Below are 21,800 nucleotides of genomic sequence, written 5' to 3'. Positions count from 1 at the left end.
TGAGAAGATAATTTTCTCACCTACAGGCGGTATGCACAGACTAAATACAACACTTGTGCCTGATTCTGAATGGTATCTTATATCAAAATGCTCCCTTAATTATAGCTCCTGCTTCTCAAGCTGCTCTTTCAACTTGTCAGAAGCTGCCTAAAGAAACTAAAATTGGATTCATGCAGAAAAAAAATATATTTTAGGAAAACATGTGCAACAAGCACCTAAGCATCTGTTAACATTAAAACCAGAAGGCAGTGTGTTGCAGCACACATAAGACAGGCTGTAAAATTTAATAATTCACAACATTCACTTTGAAATATTATGGCAACCTTTTAAAATGGCACAATCATTTCATCTGTTCAATAAATATTTATTGAGCATCTATATGCTAGGGACTATGCTGGGTGCTGACAATATAATGATTATCAAAATAAACATATAAAGCTCTACAGGTTTGTATGGTTTCTAAGGCTGAAAAGCAAAGAGAAAATAAGGTCATTCTCTGATTTTTCCATTAGAGGCAGCCCTCCCCCATCCCTATCCCAATTATGAGGGAGTTGAGGCCCACAAGTTTTTGAATAAGTCAACTGTGATATTCACAGGAAACTGCCTCCTGGAGTCCCAGAGCAATTAGGGGTAGATCCTTAGGTGAGTCTATTTAACACATGTTGCCAAACTATTGTAGTTTTCTAAAATCTGACTATTTATAACGCTGCTTCTGGAAAATGCTTTCCAAGTTCTAAAAGGAGTCACCATGAACAAGGTTCTTCCTGGTTCAGCCTAAGCGGTGGAACTTCCAGTTCTAAGCTGATAACTCCTATGGACAGGAGAGCCAGGGGTCTCCGATGAGAACTGGCAGAAGAAGTGGGAAAAACAACAGGCATTAGAAGTGAGGATTAGGAATAAGCTCAAACTTTCCCCAATCCTTCTTTTCCTTTTCTCTTCATTTTTTTTTTTTTAATTTTATTTATTTATTTATTTATTTATATTTTCCCCCAAAGCCCCAGTAGATAGTTGTATGTCATAGCTGCACATCCTTCTAGTTGCTGTATGTGGGACGCGGCCTCAGCATGGCTGGAGAAGTGGTGCGTCGGTGCGCGCCTGGGCTCCAAACCCGGGCTGCCAGCAGCAGAGCGCGCACACTTAACCGCTAAGCCACAGGGCCGGCCCTCTTTTCTCTTCATTGATCAAATAAATATAGGGTAAGAAATGGGAGGGTGTCCTGGGTTTAAGCAGATTAGAACTATTGGTATAGTGGGATAGGGTTATGACAAATAGAATAGTTTTCAGGGATGTACAGGGAAAGGAAGAGAAATCACCAATAGAGATAAAAGGGGAAAGCCTGTGGATGTGGCAGAAATGAGTCATCAACCAGAGTGAATATTTATATGTAATATATGTTGGCAGGGGAGTCATTAAAAAATTAGGCACCGTTGAGGGCACACTAGAGACATCCATTCAAATGATTAGCAACCATTGACTGGTCCTTGGATATGGGGTACATGATATGCACTGAGAGAATATAAATAAAGGGAAAAGAAGAAATGAACCCTACACCACTGAAGTATTTGCAATGCCATGCAAATCACAGTGTTATACACAAATAATAGTTATTAATCATTTATCCTTATTACAGACAAGGAAGCTTTGCTTTAGAGACAGATTGAATGACTTCACCAAGGTCACACAGTTATACTTAGTGGCATGACAGGCAAAGACTCAGGAGATGAACTTCAATGTATGTGACTAGGCATGTGTCAAAGCCATCAACACGTGGTCCCCAGGGAAGCCATGCAAAACAAGACTGAAGCAAGCACGGAAAGAAAGAAAATAAGACATATTCCATCCCCCCATACCAGAAGGGAGGTGCCTCATGCACCCTGGAGAAATGAAACCACTGGAAATTACTTATGGCACATTACAAAGCTACAAGGGAAAACAAAAAAAGCAATAGTTTTCAGTGATAAATTACCCTGAGGCATATTTAATTAGATAGATGTCAGTCTTTTTCAGTCAGCCTCAAAAAACATAAATTAATATGTCACTTGAAATTTAACAGCAGATAGAAATAATAGGTTTAGATTTTATTTTTATCCCAATTATAATTTCCGAGTAATCCAAGAAAAGACTACCCAAATATGACTAAATGAACACACTTACTCTGTATCTGTGCAGGAACAGAAAAAAGAAGACAGGCTAAAGAAGAGAAAAGATATAGCTTTTTGTATGAACTCTGTTGAGTGGGTATCTTTGGCTACTTAGGAAATCACTGATTCTCTAAGCCTCCAAGAATGGCAATGAGAAAATTACCTTTGTTGGTATAAAAAAATGTTTACTGTCTACTCAGACAAGGGAAACAAAAGAAAAAATAAACAAGTGGGACTTCATCAGATTAAAGAGCTTCTACAAGGCAAATGAAACCAGGATCAAAATGAATAGGGAACCCACCAGCTGGGAAAAAATATTTGCAAACCATATATCTGACAAGGGATTAATCTCCATAATATATAAAGAACTCACACAACTGAACAACAAAGAAACAAACAACCCAATCAAAAAATGGGCAGAGGAAATGAACAGACACTTCTCCAAAGAAGTGTCAATGGGCCAACACATGGGCCAATAGGCACATGAAAAGATGCTCAACATCACCAGTCATCAGGGAAATGCAAATCAAAACCACACTAAGATATCACCTTACACCCGTTAGAATGGCTATAATCACCAAGACAAAAAGCAACAAATGCTGGAGAGGCTGTGCAGAAATGGGAACCCTAATCCACTGCTGGTGGGAATGCAAACTGGTGCAGCCTCTATGGAAAACAGTATGGAGATTCCTCAAAAAATTAAAAATAGAAATACCTTATGATCCAGCTATCCCACTACTGGGTATCTACCCAACGAACCTGAAATCAACAATCCAAAGAGGCTTATGCGCCCCTATGTTCATTGCAGCATTATTCACTATAGCCACAACACGGAAGCAACCCAAGTGTCCCTCGACTGATGATTGGATAAAGAAGATGTAGTATATATATACCATGGAATACTATTCAGCCATAAAAAAAGACAAAATCGTCCCAGTTGCAACAACATGGATGGACCTGGAGGGTATTATGTTAAGTGAAATAAGCCTGAAAGAGAGAGACATGATTTCACTCATATGTGGAAGATAAACCAACACATGGACAGATAGAACTGTTTGGTGGTTACCAGGGGATAGGTGGGTGGGGGGTGGGCACAAGGGGTGGAGGGATGCACTTATATGGTGACTGATAAACAATAATGTACAACAAAAATTTCACAATAAAAAAAAATAAAAAAAAAAAGTTCAGCAGAGGAGCTTCATATGAACACACATGAAATACTAATACAATATTTAATAAAAAGCTAGGATAATTTTGAAAAAATGTAGTAAAGCCCTTTGTAAACCTTTTACTAATGAACTGTAAGATGTACATCAATATACATAACCTCTAACTAAAATTTTAAACTATAAAAATCTTCTCAGATGCTCAGATTTGGTTGCACTTTGCAGGGACCATGTGATCTTCGGCATGCTCAAGTCTCCTCTTCTTTGGCCATTTCTCCTCTCCTTTTGGGGGTATCATCTTCCTGCTCCTCACATAGATACCTGTATGGTCTTTTCTTCCCCTTTCCAAATCTGATCTCAAGACACACTGGGAAACATCCTTACTAAAGTGTAAAGGATTCATGATACTTGAAAGGAGTTATGCCCTCTTGTATTTTTTTTAATTAGACTTCATTTTTCAGAGCAGTTTTAGGTTCACAGCAAAACTGACTGGAAAGTACAGAGTTTCCATATACCACACCCAGCCCTCTACCCCTTGTATTTATTTTAACAGATATCAAATACTGAAACAAAAGTAAGAATTATTAATCTGGGGTCTAGGGAATCCATGGATAGTCTTCATGGGGTCCTTGATCTCCCAGATACTATATACTGAATTTTGTTATATCGGTGTACATGCATTTTTTAGGAAGCAGGTCTCATCAAGTTCTTGAGAGGTTGGCATTCAAAAACAGCTAAGGCCACTAACCTAAAGAATGAAGTTCAAGGTCCAGACATCAGGTAGAAAAACTAAAGGAACTATTTTGGGGGCAGAAAGGCTTCACCAGTGTCCCTAAAATTATACCACATAGATGGCCGTCATAGCAAGTATCAGTATGTATACCCAGGCCTCTAACTTGATGGGGGCTGTAGAAATACTCAAGTTAAATAAATTACAACCAATGAAACAACTTTCAAACATCTGATGACCACTCTTTTTTTTTTTTCTTTTAACATACCTTTAAAGCTTCTATAACCAGGTCCCTTGCTTCAAGCTCTCCTTCAAGAATACTGAATAGTGTTAGGAGTTCAGGCTTGCTGAGTTTTTCCAGATTCATCCTGAAAGCCTAAAACAAAGACAAGAGTCAGACAATCTCCAGAAGACAGAGTTAATTTGATATTATTAAAGAAAAAATAAAGACAGACAAGAAAAGAGCAATAATTATAGTATAAAATGCTTTAAGAAAGGAAATGGTTACAATTAAATAGAAAAATAAGAGCTTTCTAATGTTAATCACAAACTGAGCAGTAAGAGAAAATAAAATTGACTTTATTGATTTCATCACCACTCACAAGATCAATTTTTCATCATTTTTCCTCTAGGCATATTTACAAACATCCTAGAAGGTCTCAGAAAGAATTAGTCATTAATTTTGTTCACTAGAAGTTCAGGTAAAATTGTATTACAATGAATACTATTCCACTGAAAAATTGTTAGACCATGAAAAGATTTCCAAGTTTTAGATAACCAAATTCCAAAACTGTATATAAAACATTCTGGCATCCCTCTGAAATTGGCTGAAATAAAATTTGAGCAAAGATAATGTTTGGTAGGAGTATAGGTGAAATTCTTCTTTTAAATTGTCTACTTTCACAGAGAACATCTATCACAATATTTATATTCCATATAGTAAAATAAGACTTAAATGCAAATATATACAAATACACTTTTAAATGACTGCTTAAAATATATTGTTTAAACAGCTTATTTGGCCAGGCTACTACAGACTGAATTTATTTGACTTAACAAGTTCACATCTCTATGAAGTCTTGCATCTTTTGAAATATGTTAAATGGCAAATTGCATGGCACAAGTTCAGTCCTTTCCACAAGATTAATGTCTCAGCAACTATACATAAAAGTTAGACTGCTACACAATCTTTAAGAGTCTCCTGACCACTGTGTATAGTAAGATACATTTTATAACTTCCAAAGTAGAGCAAATACTATTTTCCCTCTCCCACTTTTTACTTCCAAATTGTCACTTTTAGTTTTCTTTTTTTTTTGTGAGGAAGATCAGCCCTGAGCTAACATCTGATGCCAATCCTCCTCTTTTTTCTGGGGAAGACTGGCCCTGAGCTAATATCCGTGCCCATCTTCCTCTACTTTATATAGGACGCCTCCACAGCATGGCTTGACAAGCAGCGCGTCAGTGCGCACCTGGGATCCGAACCGGTGAATCCCGGGCTGCCGCAGCGGAGCGCGCGTACTTAACGGCTTGCACCACCGGGCCGGCCCCAGCCACTTTCATAGTTTTCTTTAAGGTGAATCACAACATAACTAGTTCACACACCCTCCAGTAATTCCTGACTCCTAGAAGCACATTAAATTTTAGGAGGCACACAAAAGAGTCATTGACTCCTTCCAGAGCTACTGCCTTTAAATGAAGGAGAGGACGTTAGACTGTGTTCCAGGACATGCTGTACCAATCTTTTGCCCCATGGTAAAATATGTTCAATGTAACTTCACCTCTAACTGCTAACTTTCTACCTAGTAAGTTTTAGCAACTAATAAGTGATTCTCACTTCAGTATCAGAGAGACATTTCACAACAGTTATTTTAAAAATAAGAACTAAAAAAACAACAAACCCAGAAAAGCTATACTTAATATAAGATGGTATGCTGGAGAGAGCACGTGGCTTTGCAGTCAGATAGATGCCAGGTCTGCATCTTCCTAGTTGTGTGACTTTGGACAAGTTTTCTTATCTGTGAAAGGGGGATGACGACATCTAACTCATTAGGTTGCTGTGAAGACTGAGTTAATAAGTGGAAAACATCTTGCCAAGTTCCTGATATAAGCTGAACAATGGTTTAATCATTAATAACTACTATCTTCTCTTCTTCCAAAAGAATTCTAAGAAAGGCATTCCCAAATCTGGGGGCAGCCAAGATCAATGACCTCAGAAATAGCTTCAGCTGCCCTTTTGTAGTTGGGAACCACAAATGAAGAAGGGTGATAGCATCCTGGAGTGAAGAACGGTGAAGGATTTAAACTACCAGTTGAGTCACACTGGTTTCTTAGATGAAACCCTTCTCCCTCTTCCTGATGGTTTCATGTTTTAATCTCTCTCTGAGAGATTATAAGGCAGAGGAAAAATCCTATCATTTTATGCCCTTCCTCTCTCCTCCTATGATGTTAACGGAAATAATGGGGACTTGGTAAGGAGGCTCCATAAATACCCACTGCACTGAGTAAATCAACTGGATGGACAAGCACCAAGGTAGGAAGGTAGGAATAGAACTAAAAATGATAGTGTTCACACATATTACTCTTTTTTCCTTCAATATCTTCATAGTCCTTAAATATTCTTATTTAGAGATCCAAAGCTGTGGCTTAAAGAAGCAGTATGATATGAGGAAAACTGGGAGTGAGGAGTGCAGAATTTTAATCTCAGCTCTGCCACTAAACAGCTATATGGCCTTGAAGAAAAAAATTACCCAGTTACTCTGGCACTGAGTTTCCTCACAGGTAAAATAAGACAGACTAGATAATCTCTAAGGTCCTTCTTGGTTCCATTCTAAGCTTTCATGGGTAAAAATCAAGAATTATGGTAAAAATCAAGAATTATTTGTTAGAGAATCCTGTTAAATAAGAGTAAGAGGTAAATACACAAAGAACTAAAACAGACTGTACCTAAATCAGTCTTTGATCTGTTGTGATAAATATACATCCTCATAAAAATTGAAGTAAAATTGAAACAATCTGCATAGTTACTTTAATTATAAAGCAGTCCAGCCTAGGCAGGAAAAATTCTATTCTTTGTCAATGGCATAAACAACAATATTCTTGTTATCTTTACATTTGTAAATCACTTCTGTACACCAATTTTAATACCTGGAACATTCTGCTAATATGTACCAACTCATTTAGCTTACTGTCTACATGAAGTGAATACAATACAAATATGACACAGGAGGAAATAAAGGGCCACAGCTGTATAATTAAAAAACCAACAGGTCTGTTTTCCCATATTCCCATAACTTTTCTTTATAAATATTAAAATTTAGCAGTTTTTTACATTTGTATCTAATCTCAATACACAAAACATTGCAATAAATTTTTGTCAGAAATATAAATGAAAGATAGTAAAACTGCATTATGTTTTAAGATGGCAGTGATATTCCTGGGGTGGGGGTGGGGGTGGGGATGGGGGTGATACTGACCTGATTATTGGCAGTCACACTTCAGTCCTCAAGTATAAATTCTTAAGGTTTTCTTCAGTTACAATTTGAGAAAATTGACGAATATATTTAAAATGCCGTCAGCATGGTGGAAAAGTGTCCAATGCTGCAAAATAATAAGAAATTTATTGTCTGTGTGACCACACTACAAACAATTTTGTAAATCCCACGAATGTCAACCGTCATTACAGGTGATGAGGCCTGACAGCTGTAGGTTGATACAGACAAGAAAGAAGAAAATAGCCACTTCTTCAAATTGAGGCTAAGCAATACAGGAAAAACACCAGGAATCTGACTTCCCTTTTGCAATTATAATTAGGAAAAGTGAGAACTTTCAAAATCTTTTTTACTTTAAGATGTCCACTGTCATTTCAAGGACTAACTTATGAATGTCACTAGAAGAGACTGACTTTCTCTCCCCGTATTGACAAAAGCCTATTTGCTTGAATCACCATGACGTATGCACAAGGCACTCAGATAGAAAAATAACATAATTACAACTGAACTTTTTAAACTGCCAAATTCGCGTAAGGAGAATTCTCATCTGCTCACCTCCTGCCAATCAATAAACAAAAAGACAACCTGTCACCATCTCAACTTTGTCTGTAAGGGTGATCATTCATCCCAGCTTCTACTTTTTCCCATTTATTTTAAAATATTAAATGTTGAATTATATACAAATTTTTTTATGTTTTCATAAGAGTGTATTAGACCCAGCAAACTTTTAAAAAAATTATAGGCTTTAAATTTTATTTGATAAAACATAATTTTTGTCTCGTATTTTAAGGCACCAAGTCTATTGGACTCTACTTTCTGCCCAACATATAAATCATGTGGCCCAATATTTTCAGAAAAAGGCTGTATCTAACTCCATATTCATTATCAGAAATATGACTGCTAGATTTTTGGCATGCCAGGTTGTAGTCTACAGAGTCATTCTCTACTTATTTTGTAAATGAGCTGTTACTTGTCATTGTCATCATCTAGTAAGTAACTTTGAAAGACAAGATCATTTCAACCAGATGCTCAGCTCATTCCTTCCATTAGAATCTCTCTAAGACCCAACTTTCCTTAGAGTTTAGAGGCAGATGTTTCTGTCTAAGGAATGCTACAGTCTATAAATTTGAAATGAAAACCATTTGTGGACAAGTTGTCTGGATACATTATCATACCCTGTGGTACAGCCAGCTGTAGCTATATTAAGCTTTATAGTTTTCTCAATTAAAAAATACATATAATAAAAAAGATAAAGTTATAGATATTTTAATACCCTGGAAAAATAAGGCTATTTATGGGCTAAGTAGGAAACTTGTTTTTAAGTCATCAGTAACTGATTTCAAACATGAGTTTGCCCAGCATACCATTTGGTCTATTCACAATCTACTTCCCACCAAGTCAGGGCCAATAGCCAGGAGGGCAGAAGTCTCTTCTATATGAACTTTCACGTGCCAACGGTCACAAGAGTTATGGCTATTAAGAAGGGCACCCTCCTTCCCACCCTCCCAGCCTCCTAAAGGGCAGTGCTGATTTTGCCATGGAAGTATGCTGCTGTGGCCTGGGCTCTGTTCATTTTATTCTGACCTTTTCCCTTCTCTGGATAATACCTAAGCTCCACTCATTCTGGTTGTGGTTGTGCTTTTTCCTTCTTGAGGAAGTCCCAGCTTTTGCTTTAGAACTCTGAATTAATTCTATAGGATAGCAGGCATTGTTGTTGTTTTTTAACACATAGAGATTGGGTGGCAGAAAAAGAAACACCCCAAACAGCTTCTATAGCTATGTAAGCAGTAGGGCAGGGCAGGGTGGAGTATAAGTAAGATGTTTGTCTATCTAGTATCTGGGTGTGCGTATGTCTTTATGTGGAACTGAAGGCTTTATTTCTAAGTGGTGGGTGATATGGGGCATGGAAGAGGGAAAACAACATTTCTAGATGAGTCTTGGATATTTCTGGACATAGAAACACCTCAAAAAAACTACATTTTTTTTTTAAATCAACTTGGCTAGAATAAAAAACAAATCAGTTGTTTTACCCAGGAGATCACTCTTGCAAAACTGGATAAAAATCACTTCTTTATTACATACTCAGACATCAAATTTAAGAAATTTATACTTGGGCTACAATTGACTGAGATTCAGGCCATTCAGTAAGTTTTTAGTATTAGTGATAAGATATGGCAAAGATATAAAGCAAGTCTGCTCCAATTATGTAGACTCTTTCACATACATATAAACAAAACCAAAATACAGGAGGCCAATTAATTCTCAAAATTCAGAGTCAACACTGACATACAAAATGGGTGTTTTTTGACAGCTTTCCACTAGATAACGTACTTCCTTAAAAACTTAGTATATATGAAATTAAAAAAAAAATAAACATGTCACATTTATAAATACTAAATCTAAATATGGACAAAAATGCACTGCTATTTTTAAAAATGTATCCAAAGCAACCTCCTATTTAGGGGTGGAAGGTGTTGACACATTACCTTGACTATCTCAAAAGATGTAAGTTTCCCCACCCTCTGGCACTTCTGGTTTTTCAGAAGGGTTATTTATGCATTTGGGGGTAAGAGAGTGACAACATTCCAAACTATACCTCTCATTCCACTTGTGGCATTTTAGGATTAGGCTAGGGAAGAAAAATACGTCAAAAAACTAACAGAAAATAATTTTCTGATCAAGAAAGCAGATCTTCTGTACATTTACTAAAGCGAGGTGTTTTTGCTATTATTATTTACAAAGTTTCTAAAACCAAGGTGTAAAATCTCCTTTTACTGAATTCTACAATACTAAGCAATGTAAGCTTTACTACAAATGTCAAATCGATCTTCTTTCAGTTGAAGTTAACAGGTATTACGGGACTATTTGGACTTTTATGTGTCTATGTATTATAATGTGTTATGGGCTGATTTATGTCCCCCCCGCATTTCATATGTTGAAGTCCTAATCCCCAGGACCTCAGAATGTGACTGCATTTGGAGATGAGGTCTTTAAAGAGGTAATTAAGTTAAAATGAGGTCATTAGGGTGGGATCTAATCTAATATAACTGGTATCCTTACAAGAAGAGGAAATCTGGACACAAACACGGGACAGGGAAAGACCATGTGAAGACAGACGGAGAAGACAGCCATCTACAAGCCCAAGAGAGGCCTCAGAGGAAACCAGTTCTGCTGACAGGTTGATTTTGGACTTCCAGCCTCCAGGACTGTGAGAAAATAAATTTCTGTCGTTTAAGCCACCCGGTCTGTGGTACTTTGTTATGGCAGTCCTAGCAAACTAATACGACATGCTAATCATTTACTACTTTTAAAGACCATCAGAGCAACTAGATCTAGCCTTCCCCTTACCACAAGACTGCTATAACACATTTTTCAGAATGCCTTGCTTTGTCTTATCAGTCTGCTTTTTCCAGCCATACTATACGTAGCATTATATAAAACAGAATGGTTTTGAAACACTTTTAGAGATTATCAATTTCAGGATCCTGAAATATAATATGAATAGTACACTTACAAAGAAATTACAACAGTGCTAAGGGATCGAGATGCTTGTTTATCCAGTACTGTCAATATAGACTTTGAAGTAAGCCTTAAGAAACCAGTTCTGTAATAAAGCTAATACTCTTTAAGGTCAACATTGAAAATACTTTCAGTACTCTATTCAAATACACAGTGCTCTACTCAAAGCAGATTCTAGGATAACAGATTTTCTGGATTTATGCTTAGTACAGAAATTAATGATGATATAATTGAGCTTATCAACCTTAATTACCACTACCTCAGAGTTTTATAACATAGTTTTCTAAGAATTCAAGCAATAATAGTAATAATAAAAAGATAAACATTTATTGAGCTAAACATTAATATGTTCCAGGTAGTGTTCTAAGTACTTGACATGCATTAATTCAGTCCTCACAACAACCTTAGGTGATGGGGATTGATGTATAATCAGCACCAATGAATTCATCGTCATCATCCCCATTTTACAGATGGGAAAACAGGCACAGAGGCTAAATAACTTGCTCAAGGTCTCACATCTAGTATATGGCAGAAATGGGATTTGAACCTTGGTAATTTGATTACAGAGGCTTCCTTAGTAACCACTGCTTGGTAACCACTGTTTACATCTGATCTTCTCATTTTATCAGCCTTAGGAATTGTGTAGTGGAAAAACCTCCGCTAAAATGTGATTCATAAAGCTGGAAGGGACCTCAGAAATAATCTGATTCAGCACTCTCATTTTATAGATGAAAATTGAGGCCACAGTTGTTAAGTGAATTACTGAAGATTATAGTTAAATAGTAAAACTAGGTCTCACACTCATGTCTTTTTAAGATCCAGTCTAATCCACTTTCTGGGACACCATGATGGGTATCAGCTTTTTGTTTTGTTTAGCTCTGTTTTAAGACTCAGGCATCTCTGGCGTATCTCAGTGGGTGTGTGTGAATGTCTGTCTCTTTCTCTCTCTCTGTGTGTACATCTGTTTCTCTCATTGTTTCTCCTATATGTTGCCAACAAGATTTATATCTATATTGAAGAAAAGGAGGAAGTGGCCTCATGCCCACAAACATTCAAACACCTTTCCCCCAAAATGAGGACATTTAGCACAACGTTATTAAAAACAGGTCTGTCTACCTGTGTATCTGTTTACACTCTTTCAAGTATTCTCATCTGAGGCAAGACCAAACCAGAAGAACTACATTAGTTAAGCTACTGGAACGTATGTTAATGAAAATGATTAATAGTTTTTGCATTAATTTTTTTCATTAAAATAAAAAAAAGTCTTTTAACATGAGAAAATTACCAGAAGTATGAACCATTTCAAGTATATTTGTCAGTTGCTTTATTTAGTTTAAATGAAATTACAACATGATTTCATTGAAATATGTATATCTGTCTATATCATCTATCTGTCTATCATTCCCCTAAATTTTTGCGTTTTCTAAAATAATGTCACTATGATTTGTAAAATACCACTATGAGGGAAGAATAACATGTAGATTGATTTTATTTCCAGTAAAAGGATTCATGGGCCACAATTCTAGAGACAGCCCTGGAATACAAAAACCCTTTAAATGTTAATGTAGGATGAAGTTGTTGACTCCATCAGGATTCCAAACTGAGAAGAAACAGAGCGTATGGTATGGTACGGAGGATGAACCATAAAACAATCAAAGTATCTGTGTTTTAGTTATGCCCATAACCTGACTCTCCCTGAACTGCAAAAAATTTCACAAAAGCCTCTAACAGAAATATTATAACTGATAGGTGTTGTTTTGCCTTTTAAATTTTGTCTTCTAAATCAGATCACTGATTTTAAAAAAAGTTTAATAATTTGGTTTCAGTTGAAAATTACCAACAGAGCTAGCAATTGTTTTTGCTCCAGGGTTCTTCTGGGAAAATAATTCTCCTGGGAGGCAGTGTGCTGCGGTGGAAAGTGCACGGACTTTGGAGTCCCACAGACCTAGTGTGCATCCTGGCTCTGCCACTTCATAGTTCCTTCACTCACTTAACTTTTCAGTTTTCAGTTCTTCATCTATAAAATGGGGATAACAGTACATACTTGAACAGGTTACTGAACCATTTAAATGAGTTAGTGACTGCTCAGTTCTCTCGTTTCTCATCCCTGGAGAGCATATATTTGGTTTCATCTGCAAGGATAATAAAGTTTTCGTTTTTGCAATGAGTCGTCATTTTCTATCATTCATGTCTCTAATTTAGAAATCAAAACAAGTCTACTCCTTCTGACTTGACAGGTTGATCTGCTCCAAGAAGGAGACGGCCTGGCCAGTTCCTGGGAAAGTCAGCTTAGGAACACGCACAATGCTTGTTTAGGCCAACAGTTTCTGCACACTACTTGGCAAAAGAACAGGACATTCTTCTGCCTAGACTAGCTTTTGTGACTTGAGCATACAGGTGAAAAGCATGCTTTTGTTTCCACTGAATTTTTACAGCTTTTTTTTTTTTTTGTGAGGAAGATCAGCCCTGAGCTAACATCCATGCCAATCCTCCTCTTTTTGCTGAGGAAGACTGGCCCTGAGCTAACATCTATTGCCAATCCTCCTCCTTGTTTTTCCCTTTTTCTCCCCAAAGCCCCAGTAGACAGTTGTATGTCATAGTTGCACATCCTTCCAGTTGCTGGATGTGGGACGCCGTCTCAGCATGGCTGGACAAGCGGTGAGTTGGTGCGTGCCCGGGATCCGAACCCGGGCCGCCAGTAGCGGAGCGCACGCACTTAACCGCTAAGCCACGGGGCCGGCCCCTACAGCTTTTAATCAAGTCACAATTTTAACTTGTAATGACTGAGAAATGGATTTCCTAAAAATATCACAGCTATTTTTTACATTATGTTAAATGCATAATGGGTATGTATCTATATTTATAACACAGGAGCAGTTATCACATTCTGTTACATCTGTTTACATATCTGTCTTCTGTCTCACAAGACTCTGTTCTTCTAGACAAATACTGTCTTACTCAACTTGATTAAACTTAGCACCTCACAGTCTATGGTTCGAAGGGGTACTCAAAAAATGCTGGTTGGAAAGAAATGTCTGGTACAGTACCTTGAATTACAGCCAACAAAACTGGACTTTACCTTTTAGGAAATGAGATGCTGCTAAACATTTTTAACCAGGTGAACATCATAATGAAAGCATAGTTTTAGGAAGGTTATTGAGGTACAGAGCTAATTTGACTGAAGAGAAACTGGAAGAAGAAAGAGCAGTTGAGAGAAAACTTAAACAATATAGGTATGAGGCAAAAATGTGTGAACTAGGATGGTGGCAGAAGAATGGAAGAGAAATGACTGATGCAAGAGGCTTTATAAAGAATTTACAGTAACTTGGTACTGGTTCCATTTAAGGAGATAAGAGGGGAAATAATCCCAGATCAGCTGAGGTTTTAAGACTGGGTGACTGGAAAGATGATGCCATTAACAGAAACAGGGATGTTAGAAAAGGAACTGGTTTTAGGGGGAAAATGATGACTGTGATGTGAGACATGCTGAACGAGAAGTAATTAGACCCAAAAAGAACATGTTAAGTCTGTCAGTGGGGTGAAGGCTGAAGGTTTAGAAGTGGATAAGTCTTTAGGGATGGAGCCTTTTCAGAAAATTTCTTCCGTGACTTCAATTTGAGAACAAAAGGCAATAGAAAGAGGCCAACTCATAGAACTAGACCAGATCATTTTTGTACCCTCAAATATTAAACGAGTTAAGAACGAGATTGGTTCTGTTCTCACTCCTGTACCACCTGCTGCAACAGCAAGGACTACTTAGCAGAAACCATGTAATGGGACACCCCTTCCCCCCAAAAAAACAAAGTTAGTGCTTCTCTCTTTTTCCTACAACTTACCTGTCAGTTATCCTTCATTCTTCTTTCCTTTATAACTCAGAGTTCTATCTCTTGGTAAAACAATTCACCCCGCCTTGCTTCTCTCTTCTGTACTCCTTCCTCCCTGGCTCTCACCTTTCTAGAGAACAGACCCAGAGCACACTTCAGCCTGGCCTTCCCCAGCAGCTTGGCACAAAGGATCTATGCAGATGCTCCCAAAGATCAGGGTCAGGAGTCTTTTTTCTCTGTAAACCCCACCATCCTGTGCCCTCCTATTTTCCTGGTTTCTATTGAACTCAGTAACAATTAAGGATTATATTCTTTAAACTCAGTAACAATTAAGGATTACATTCTTTGTGGCTCCAGAAATCAGAAAGGATTCATTTAGCAGCAAAGGACACATGCAGATTGGAAGCTTTGGCTTTGTACCTGAAATACAGAGTGTGGAAATACTCGGCAGGGAGGAACCACATTACTGCATTCTTGACTTCAATGCCTGCTTGTAGTCCTGTGTTCCTCAACCCACAAACCCCTGTCCTGACTCCCCCACCTCCACTCTTATCTCCCCATCCATGGTTTATTCTCACCCGTTTTGGTTATTCCTATGATTGCTCCTTACTTTTGGGGTAGCAGGGGAGTTGTCTTCAAAAGGCAAAAATCACTTTTAATCAAAATTACCATTGAAAATCCCTTAAATCTCACAGAAGGTACAACCTTGCACTGTAATAACAGTATCCACAAAACCATTTATATGACACTCAGGATGGAGGTACTTAAGACAGTAGAGTTTGGAGTGGAACAATGCACAATTCAGAGAGAAGATATCAAATGGTTGAATCCCTTGCCTTTCTTTTTCCTGGACCCAAAAGTTCAAGGAAGATGATTTGCAGGGCAAAATTATGAAACACGCACACTATAAGACAGACACACACTCTCCTAAAATTCCTTCTATCAGATGTCTGAGATCATGACGTATACAAGCTTTGTTTCCCTCTACTTAGGAATCTTAGCTATATATTGACAAATTTAAAACAAAACCAATCAATAACTAAAAATTAGACACTAATTCTTCACTTTTGCTAAAATGCTAAAGGAGGAAAAGAATATTTAATATTAAATTCTTTAACTCACATGCAAAGTGCTAATGACAATAACACCTACCAATTATTGAGTGCTTCCTACATGCTAGGTACCTTACTTTGTGATTTATATATATATTACTTCAGGCAATCCTTTAAAAAAACCTCTAAAAGTTATTTCTATATCACAGCTGAGGAAACTGGGAGGTGGTGAAGATAGAAAACTCTGCTCCAGCCCTGGGTCATACAGTGAAAGAGTAGCGGAGTTGGGATTTGAACTCAGGTTTCCCTTCAAGTCTGGGCTGTAAATTACCACTATACTAACTACGCTATAGCCTCACGTTAATAAGTCATTTTCTCACTGAAACGCTTAGAACGGAAACTGGGAAGACTTGATTTTTAGTTATTAGCAGCAAACATTCAGGAAATAAGAAAAAATGGCCTTTAGAAACAGGCTGACAAGCCATTCCTGGGGTCAACCACCACAGACTGGACAAATTTCCTCTAGAAATAAATCTCTGCTTCTTGTCTCACGCCACCAAACACCATTTCAGTGGCAACCCCCAGAAACACCACTCTGCTCCACTCAGAAAAGCCTAGAATTCCAATCCTATTCTGCAAATTAACTGGTAGCGCTGCAAACCAGATTCTGCCAAGATGCAAATCCATTGTAGACTGCGCACATTATGCCTACCATAATCAGTATGATGAATCCGTTCAGAGACTGGATACTGTTTGTGCCCCTGTTCATGTATTTAGTGCTCGTTCAGAAAAGCACAAAATCAACTAAAAATCCATTTAAAAAAATCCCAAAGTAGATCAGTAACTTGTCAAAACCAAACACTCAGACACCATTCTTAAACAAAAATCCACAATCATTTTCTAGTATGCTCTCCTAAATTCACTTCATTCCTCAGGTCAGATTCTTAGAAAAATAAAATCCTAAAATGACTAGCACTGATTACATTAAGAAGTCTAGTTCAAATTTCATTACAGCAAAATTATAAATCAAACCAGCAGATATTTTTCTTATAAGAAATTCAATATTTTAGAGTCAATTAAGATATTGGAGTTTCATAAGATATCAGAGAGGCAAAATAAGATTAAATCAAGACAAAAAGTAGATTGTTTATACTAACAAGATGTACCACATCTTATCAGTGCATTGTCTTTCTAGTCTACTCTAAGGTGACAGTTTCAAAGTAAATTCAACACTCATTAAGTCAAACTATATACCAGGCACTGTGAAAGACACAAACATGAAAAAAAACATACTATTACCTGCTCTCAAAGAATTTTTAATTTAATGAGCTAGAGTAAATATATACATAAAAATCCTCTGCATACAATGCTTTTCTTCGTCTAATATGACCAAACAGGTGTTGAAAAAAGTCAGAGGAAAGATTTCTAAGACCCAAATATGTATCAACTTGCTTATTGTGCCAAATAATCACACAGCATTATTTGCTTTTTCCTCTCTGCTCTTTAAGGGCCTGGCAATCATCATGGCTTTGGTTTCCTTGGTCTCTTACCTTAGTTTATTCTCTGTTCTCTGCTCGTGTAATAAGATATATCTTTTTGGGATTTCCTGTTCTGCTTTTAGTTTTTTCTGCTGCTATTACTGGGGGCACATGTCTTACCCTCCTATGGCAGTACTCTTTGTGTCTACTGGAGAGACCCTCCACACAGTTTCTTCTTTGTGCTTTTTTATTGGAGATCTGGAAGCAATCACTGAACAGATTTGTGAGCACTGAGAGTGGCTCTGAAAACTTTGAACCTAACTATTCAAAAATAATTACCTTCAGGAAGTCTACCTTCAGACAGTCTAATCAGGAAGGTAAGAGACAGCCATTATAACCGCCCTCTGTGATTTCAACTCCTTGCCTCTCATTGCTGTTAGCTTTGGCTATAGATAACAGTAGTAAGATGGACTTCAGATTGAAAGTAAAAGAAACAATGCTAAAAAATATGGCAAATTCTGATATATCAAAGTGCTAGCAATAGATGATTACTGGGGATTCAATGGCATTAATATCAGGCCCAAATCATCAATATTTTGCACCTGCTGAAATGAAGGTCAACTTGAGAAAGCCTTTATGAGCACACTACAGAGACACTTTTTGGTAGTCACACGTGTGTGAATAGCTGGAGTTAGCCTTGCTTTTATTTATCCTTATCTCTAAGATTTAAAACTTGCTCTTACTTTTCCCCTGAATTTTGGTAGCTAATATTGGCCTTGTAAAACCAATCAACAACATCGTATATGTATCAGTTTCGCCTGGAGGGAAATACCCACCATAAAAGAGGGGCTTTTGGAAAACCAAAGGCCACGACCAGATTAATCATAAACCTAGACGACTGAACCTGAATTTTCTTCAAACACTTCCTGCCTTTTGTTTCAACAGAACTATACCTTCAAGGTTAACTGCAGTCTCCCTGAGCAGACCAGCCCACCCTAGACTGGGAGATACTCATTCCTAATCTAATGCTCTTTATTTGCTTATCTATACTGTTTCCTTTGAAAGCCTGCTGATATTCACTGACAGTCAAACAATATACACTGCATTCCTACCCACACAAGGCCAGCTCCACAGATATCCAACACACCCACTTCACTGTGAAATATAAAAGGATGGTTTTTCATCAAGTTTTCAGGGAAGAAATAGGATGAAAAGCAAAAATGAAACGCAACTCAAACCTAAAAAACCCTTAGAAGTTGGGTTCTCCCTCAAGGAATAGAAAGTAGACGGAAGGTGCAAAGGGTGTGGCGGTGGGGAGTTACTATTTCTCCTTCCTCCAGTCTAAAAAAGTCCCGAAGCAGGCGAGCTCTCGACCTCCCACAGGAGAACAGAGGATCCGAGGGGCTTCAGGAGGAAAGGAGAATGGGGGATGGGACGAACTGAAGTCGGGGAAGGCCGCTTCGTCTGTGGAGCTGGCTGTCTAGATCGGGTCTCTGATTTTTGCTTCGCCCCATCCCTCTTTTTTGGAAAACACTGATTTATCTTACGGAGGAAACCAGCCAGCTCTGGTCTCACCTTAGCGAGCAGGGACAGGTGTACGGAGGGATGTCTGGCCTCCCAAAATGGGGTTGGGGGCGGCAGCCTAGAGAATGGGAACCTGTGCGCCCTCCCCCAAGGTTGAGGCGCTGGGCGAGGGGTCCTTTAGATGAAGGGTGTCAGGAGGGAAGCCCCTTCTGCGGAGCTGGGATTGCCGGGGGACAATAAGCAGCTGCGAGGACCCTCGGAGGATGAGGAGCCGCCTCCTCAGGGAATACCGGGAGGTGGAGGACACGGCCCCGCCCCCTCAGGGGATGGGCGCGAGCGGCAGTTGGGATGGTGGCAGGAGGACACCGGTGGTCCAACCCTTGCTATTCTCTCGAGAACCCGGCCTCCCAACCACGGCCAAGCTCCAGCCCCAGCGGCTCCTACCTTCTCCCGGCGCTCCGGGCTCTGTTCCCCGCCGCCTCCGCCACCCGCTCCCATCCACAGCCCCCTGAAGCCCCGCCCCCAACCGCCAGGCGGGGGCACTGGCATTCACCAGGGCCAATCGCCGCCTCGCCTTTCTAGCCCCGGCACCAATCCGCGCCGGCTGGGGGAGGGGCTTCTCCAGTGTCATTTAGGCTCCTCCCGGGGCCCCAGGATCCCTTTTGTTTGGGGAGAGCCAAGCTGGGATTGAGCTCGCGTCACTTCCGAGAGGAAGCGCCCTCCTCCGTCCGGGGCTTGGGGGTGAGCTCGCGCCCCTCCCGGCCCAGGTTCTGCAACTTTCCACCTTCTGTACGGTTTCTGGGCAGGACCGTGGCGAGTGCTCGGTGCTTTACCCCCACCGTCCGGGAAGCTTAGGAATGGCGGGCTTTGGGTTCCCTGATTGATTGGCACAGTAACATTTCAGTCCATCCAAAATGTTAATAAATGACGTGCTCTTTGGTGTCTGCTTTACAATTGGTGTTAAAAACCTGGGAACGTGGCTTCCCTGCTCTATCTTTTTTTTCTTGGACGAGCTTGTGGGTGTGGTGCTAGAAGAAAGGGCGCAAAGACGAAAAACCCGAAGACCCTCTTTCTCTTTTCACATCACATTTGGAAGAGAACACTAGCTCTGGAGCTCCTGCGGCGGGGACGCCGAGTAGCACCCGGGAGAGCATAAACCCGTCCCGACCTGCCTTCCAGGTAGAAGTCGAATGAATAATTGTAAATTTGTGTCTTAAGGTTTTCCACGCTATGCTTGCCAGATGAAGGGACTTTTTTGTGCCCTTGGCATCATTATACTGTGGGCAAGGGCGTTTGCAGTGAAGTTGAAACAAAGGACAATGTAGAGGATGCAAGGAGTTATCAGTCCCTTCTTGTGAACACAGGAATGCAGATCTTGCTGGTGGCAGCCAGCCCTACAGGACCAAATAACCCAGAGAGGGGAGAGGATGCATCCCTACCTGAGGTCAAGGTTTCTGGATTCCTTTTCCAGTTCAGATTGATTCAGCTGGTTAAAAGAAAAATAACGGTGTGATTTTTAATGTTAGAATAAATATTTATATTGCAATTAAATATATATAATGCATAAAGTGTATTAATTTTAATACATAATTCCCAATCTTAACAATTATTATTAAGCAAGACAGTATTAGGGGCCTAGTACCTACAGAGGCCCTCCCATGCAGCCCTGCCCTCATGCAGTTTACACTCTTGGGGGGAGAGTGGGGATGTGGTCAGTCTGTGCAATCAGGCAAGTTTGAAGGAAGTAAACCAGTATTTATGTCATCACTGTGCCGGGTACTTTCATATAATTATATCTTATTTAATCTTCACTACTATGTAAAAAAATCTTTCTTAACGTAAGACATACATCATTGTGCCCATTTTACAGATAAGATAGAGATTCAGAGAAATCAAGTAAAGTCAGAACTAGTACATGGTAAAAAACTTTCAACAAGGATGTGTGACTCCTGACATGTGCCATATTCTGCTCACCGCACACTACCTCTCACAAGGAGGACTGGTCCAGAGCATGGGCCTGGATGACTATAAAACCAGTTTTAGAGCCAGAAAAAATCTGCATGTCTCCCCCTATTGATTGTAGGCCTGAGAGGGTCCTCTCTGTATATGAAGGACAGCAAGACTATACAGAGGTGCTCAACAGCAGCCCAAGTGCTTTTGAAGTAATGAAGTAAGAAATTCAGAATGTCAGAAAGACATCATTCCCTGTGTTCAGGAGGAGACTAACAATCTGAAAGATAAGATGAAGGGGCAGGCACATAGTAGGTGCTTAATAAATACCAACTTAACTTGAAACAAAATGTCTGAAATGGTTAAAAACACAGAGTGTTAGGTGCTGGAATAGGCCCACGAATTTGAAAAATTCCATTTCCTCCTCCTCCCTTTTGCCTTGCCTATGGGTGTGCAATGAGGAAGTGCCTCATTGCCTGACAATGAGGCAGATGTGGGAGAACAGGCTATTTTCTACCCGCTTCTGAGTCACCCTAAGAGTTGTCCTAGTGAAGCAGCTCCTCCTCCCTCCCGCTCCCTTCCTTTGTAGCTGTTAACCCATGGCCACCCATTCTACTCCTAGGCTGACCAGTAGGGGCAGTGCTCTGTGGCTTAGTTCATTTATAGCCACTGGTAGCTCCCCTGACTCTCTAGCTCCCTCCTGCCCATTCCTCAGTGAGTGTGGGAGGACCCAGGGAAAATGAGATCATTCCTGCCTTGTAGAAGTCAGAGTCCTAAGGGTATTCAGATTGCTTTCCTTTTACTTCATTACCCCTGGAGGTAGCAGCCTTGAGAGAGAGTTCTGGAGTCTGTGATTCTTCAATACATAAAATAAATAAATTTAGAGCCTGGTACAAGGAGGTAGAAAGTGGGTTCATAATAATATCTT

At 39.3% G+C, this 21,800-nt stretch overlaps 3 protein-coding genes across 3 annotated transcripts in view; 2 read left to right on the top strand and 1 right to left on the bottom strand.

Moving 5' to 3' along the window:
* Positions 1-7,645, bottom strand: part of CTTNBP2NL (CTTNBP2 N-terminal like) — a 38,244-nt gene extending 30,599 nt beyond the window's left edge. The window contains exons 1-2 of the mRNA XM_058538791.1: positions 7,511-7,645; positions 4,306-4,413 (exon numbers count right to left, since the gene is read on the bottom strand). Coding sequence (XP_058394774.1) covers positions 4,306-4,404 — 99 coding nt within the window. The 5' untranslated portion in view covers positions 4,405-4,413; positions 7,511-7,645. The remainder of the gene's footprint in view (positions 1-4,305; positions 4,414-7,510) is intronic.
* Positions 1-10,752, top strand: part of ST7L (suppression of tumorigenicity 7 like) — a 175,204-nt gene extending 164,452 nt beyond the window's left edge. Inside the window, exon 16 of the mRNA XM_058538793.1 lies at positions 10,589-10,752. The gene's annotated coding sequence lies outside the window, so the exon portion shown is untranslated. The remainder of the gene's footprint in view (positions 1-10,588) is intronic.
* Positions 10,753-19,103: 8,351 nt separating this feature from the next.
* LOC131401099 (uncharacterized) lies at positions 19,104-19,613 on the top strand. Its single transcript, XM_058536095.1, has one exon. It carries the CDS (start codon positions 19,104-19,106, stop codon positions 19,611-19,613), a length of 510 nt encoding a protein of 169 aa, XP_058392078.1.
* The last annotated feature ends 2,187 nt before the right edge of the window (positions 19,614-21,800 follow it).

The sequence above is a fragment of the Diceros bicornis genome, chromosome 4, assembly GCF_020826845.1.
Source record: "Diceros bicornis minor isolate mBicDic1 chromosome 4, mDicBic1.mat.cur, whole genome shotgun sequence".
In the NCBI taxonomy this organism is placed as follows: Eukaryota; Metazoa; Chordata; class Mammalia; order Perissodactyla; family Rhinocerotidae; genus Diceros; species Diceros bicornis.
The sequence above is the reverse complement of the archived record's forward strand: the minus strand, read 5'-3'. Positions and strand labels throughout refer to the sequence as shown.

Coding starts and splice junctions, on each gene's coding strand:
- LOC131401099 (XM_058536095.1), top strand. CDS start 19,104: ATGAAGGGTGTCAGGAGGGAAGCCCCTTCTGCGGAGCTGGGATTGCCG.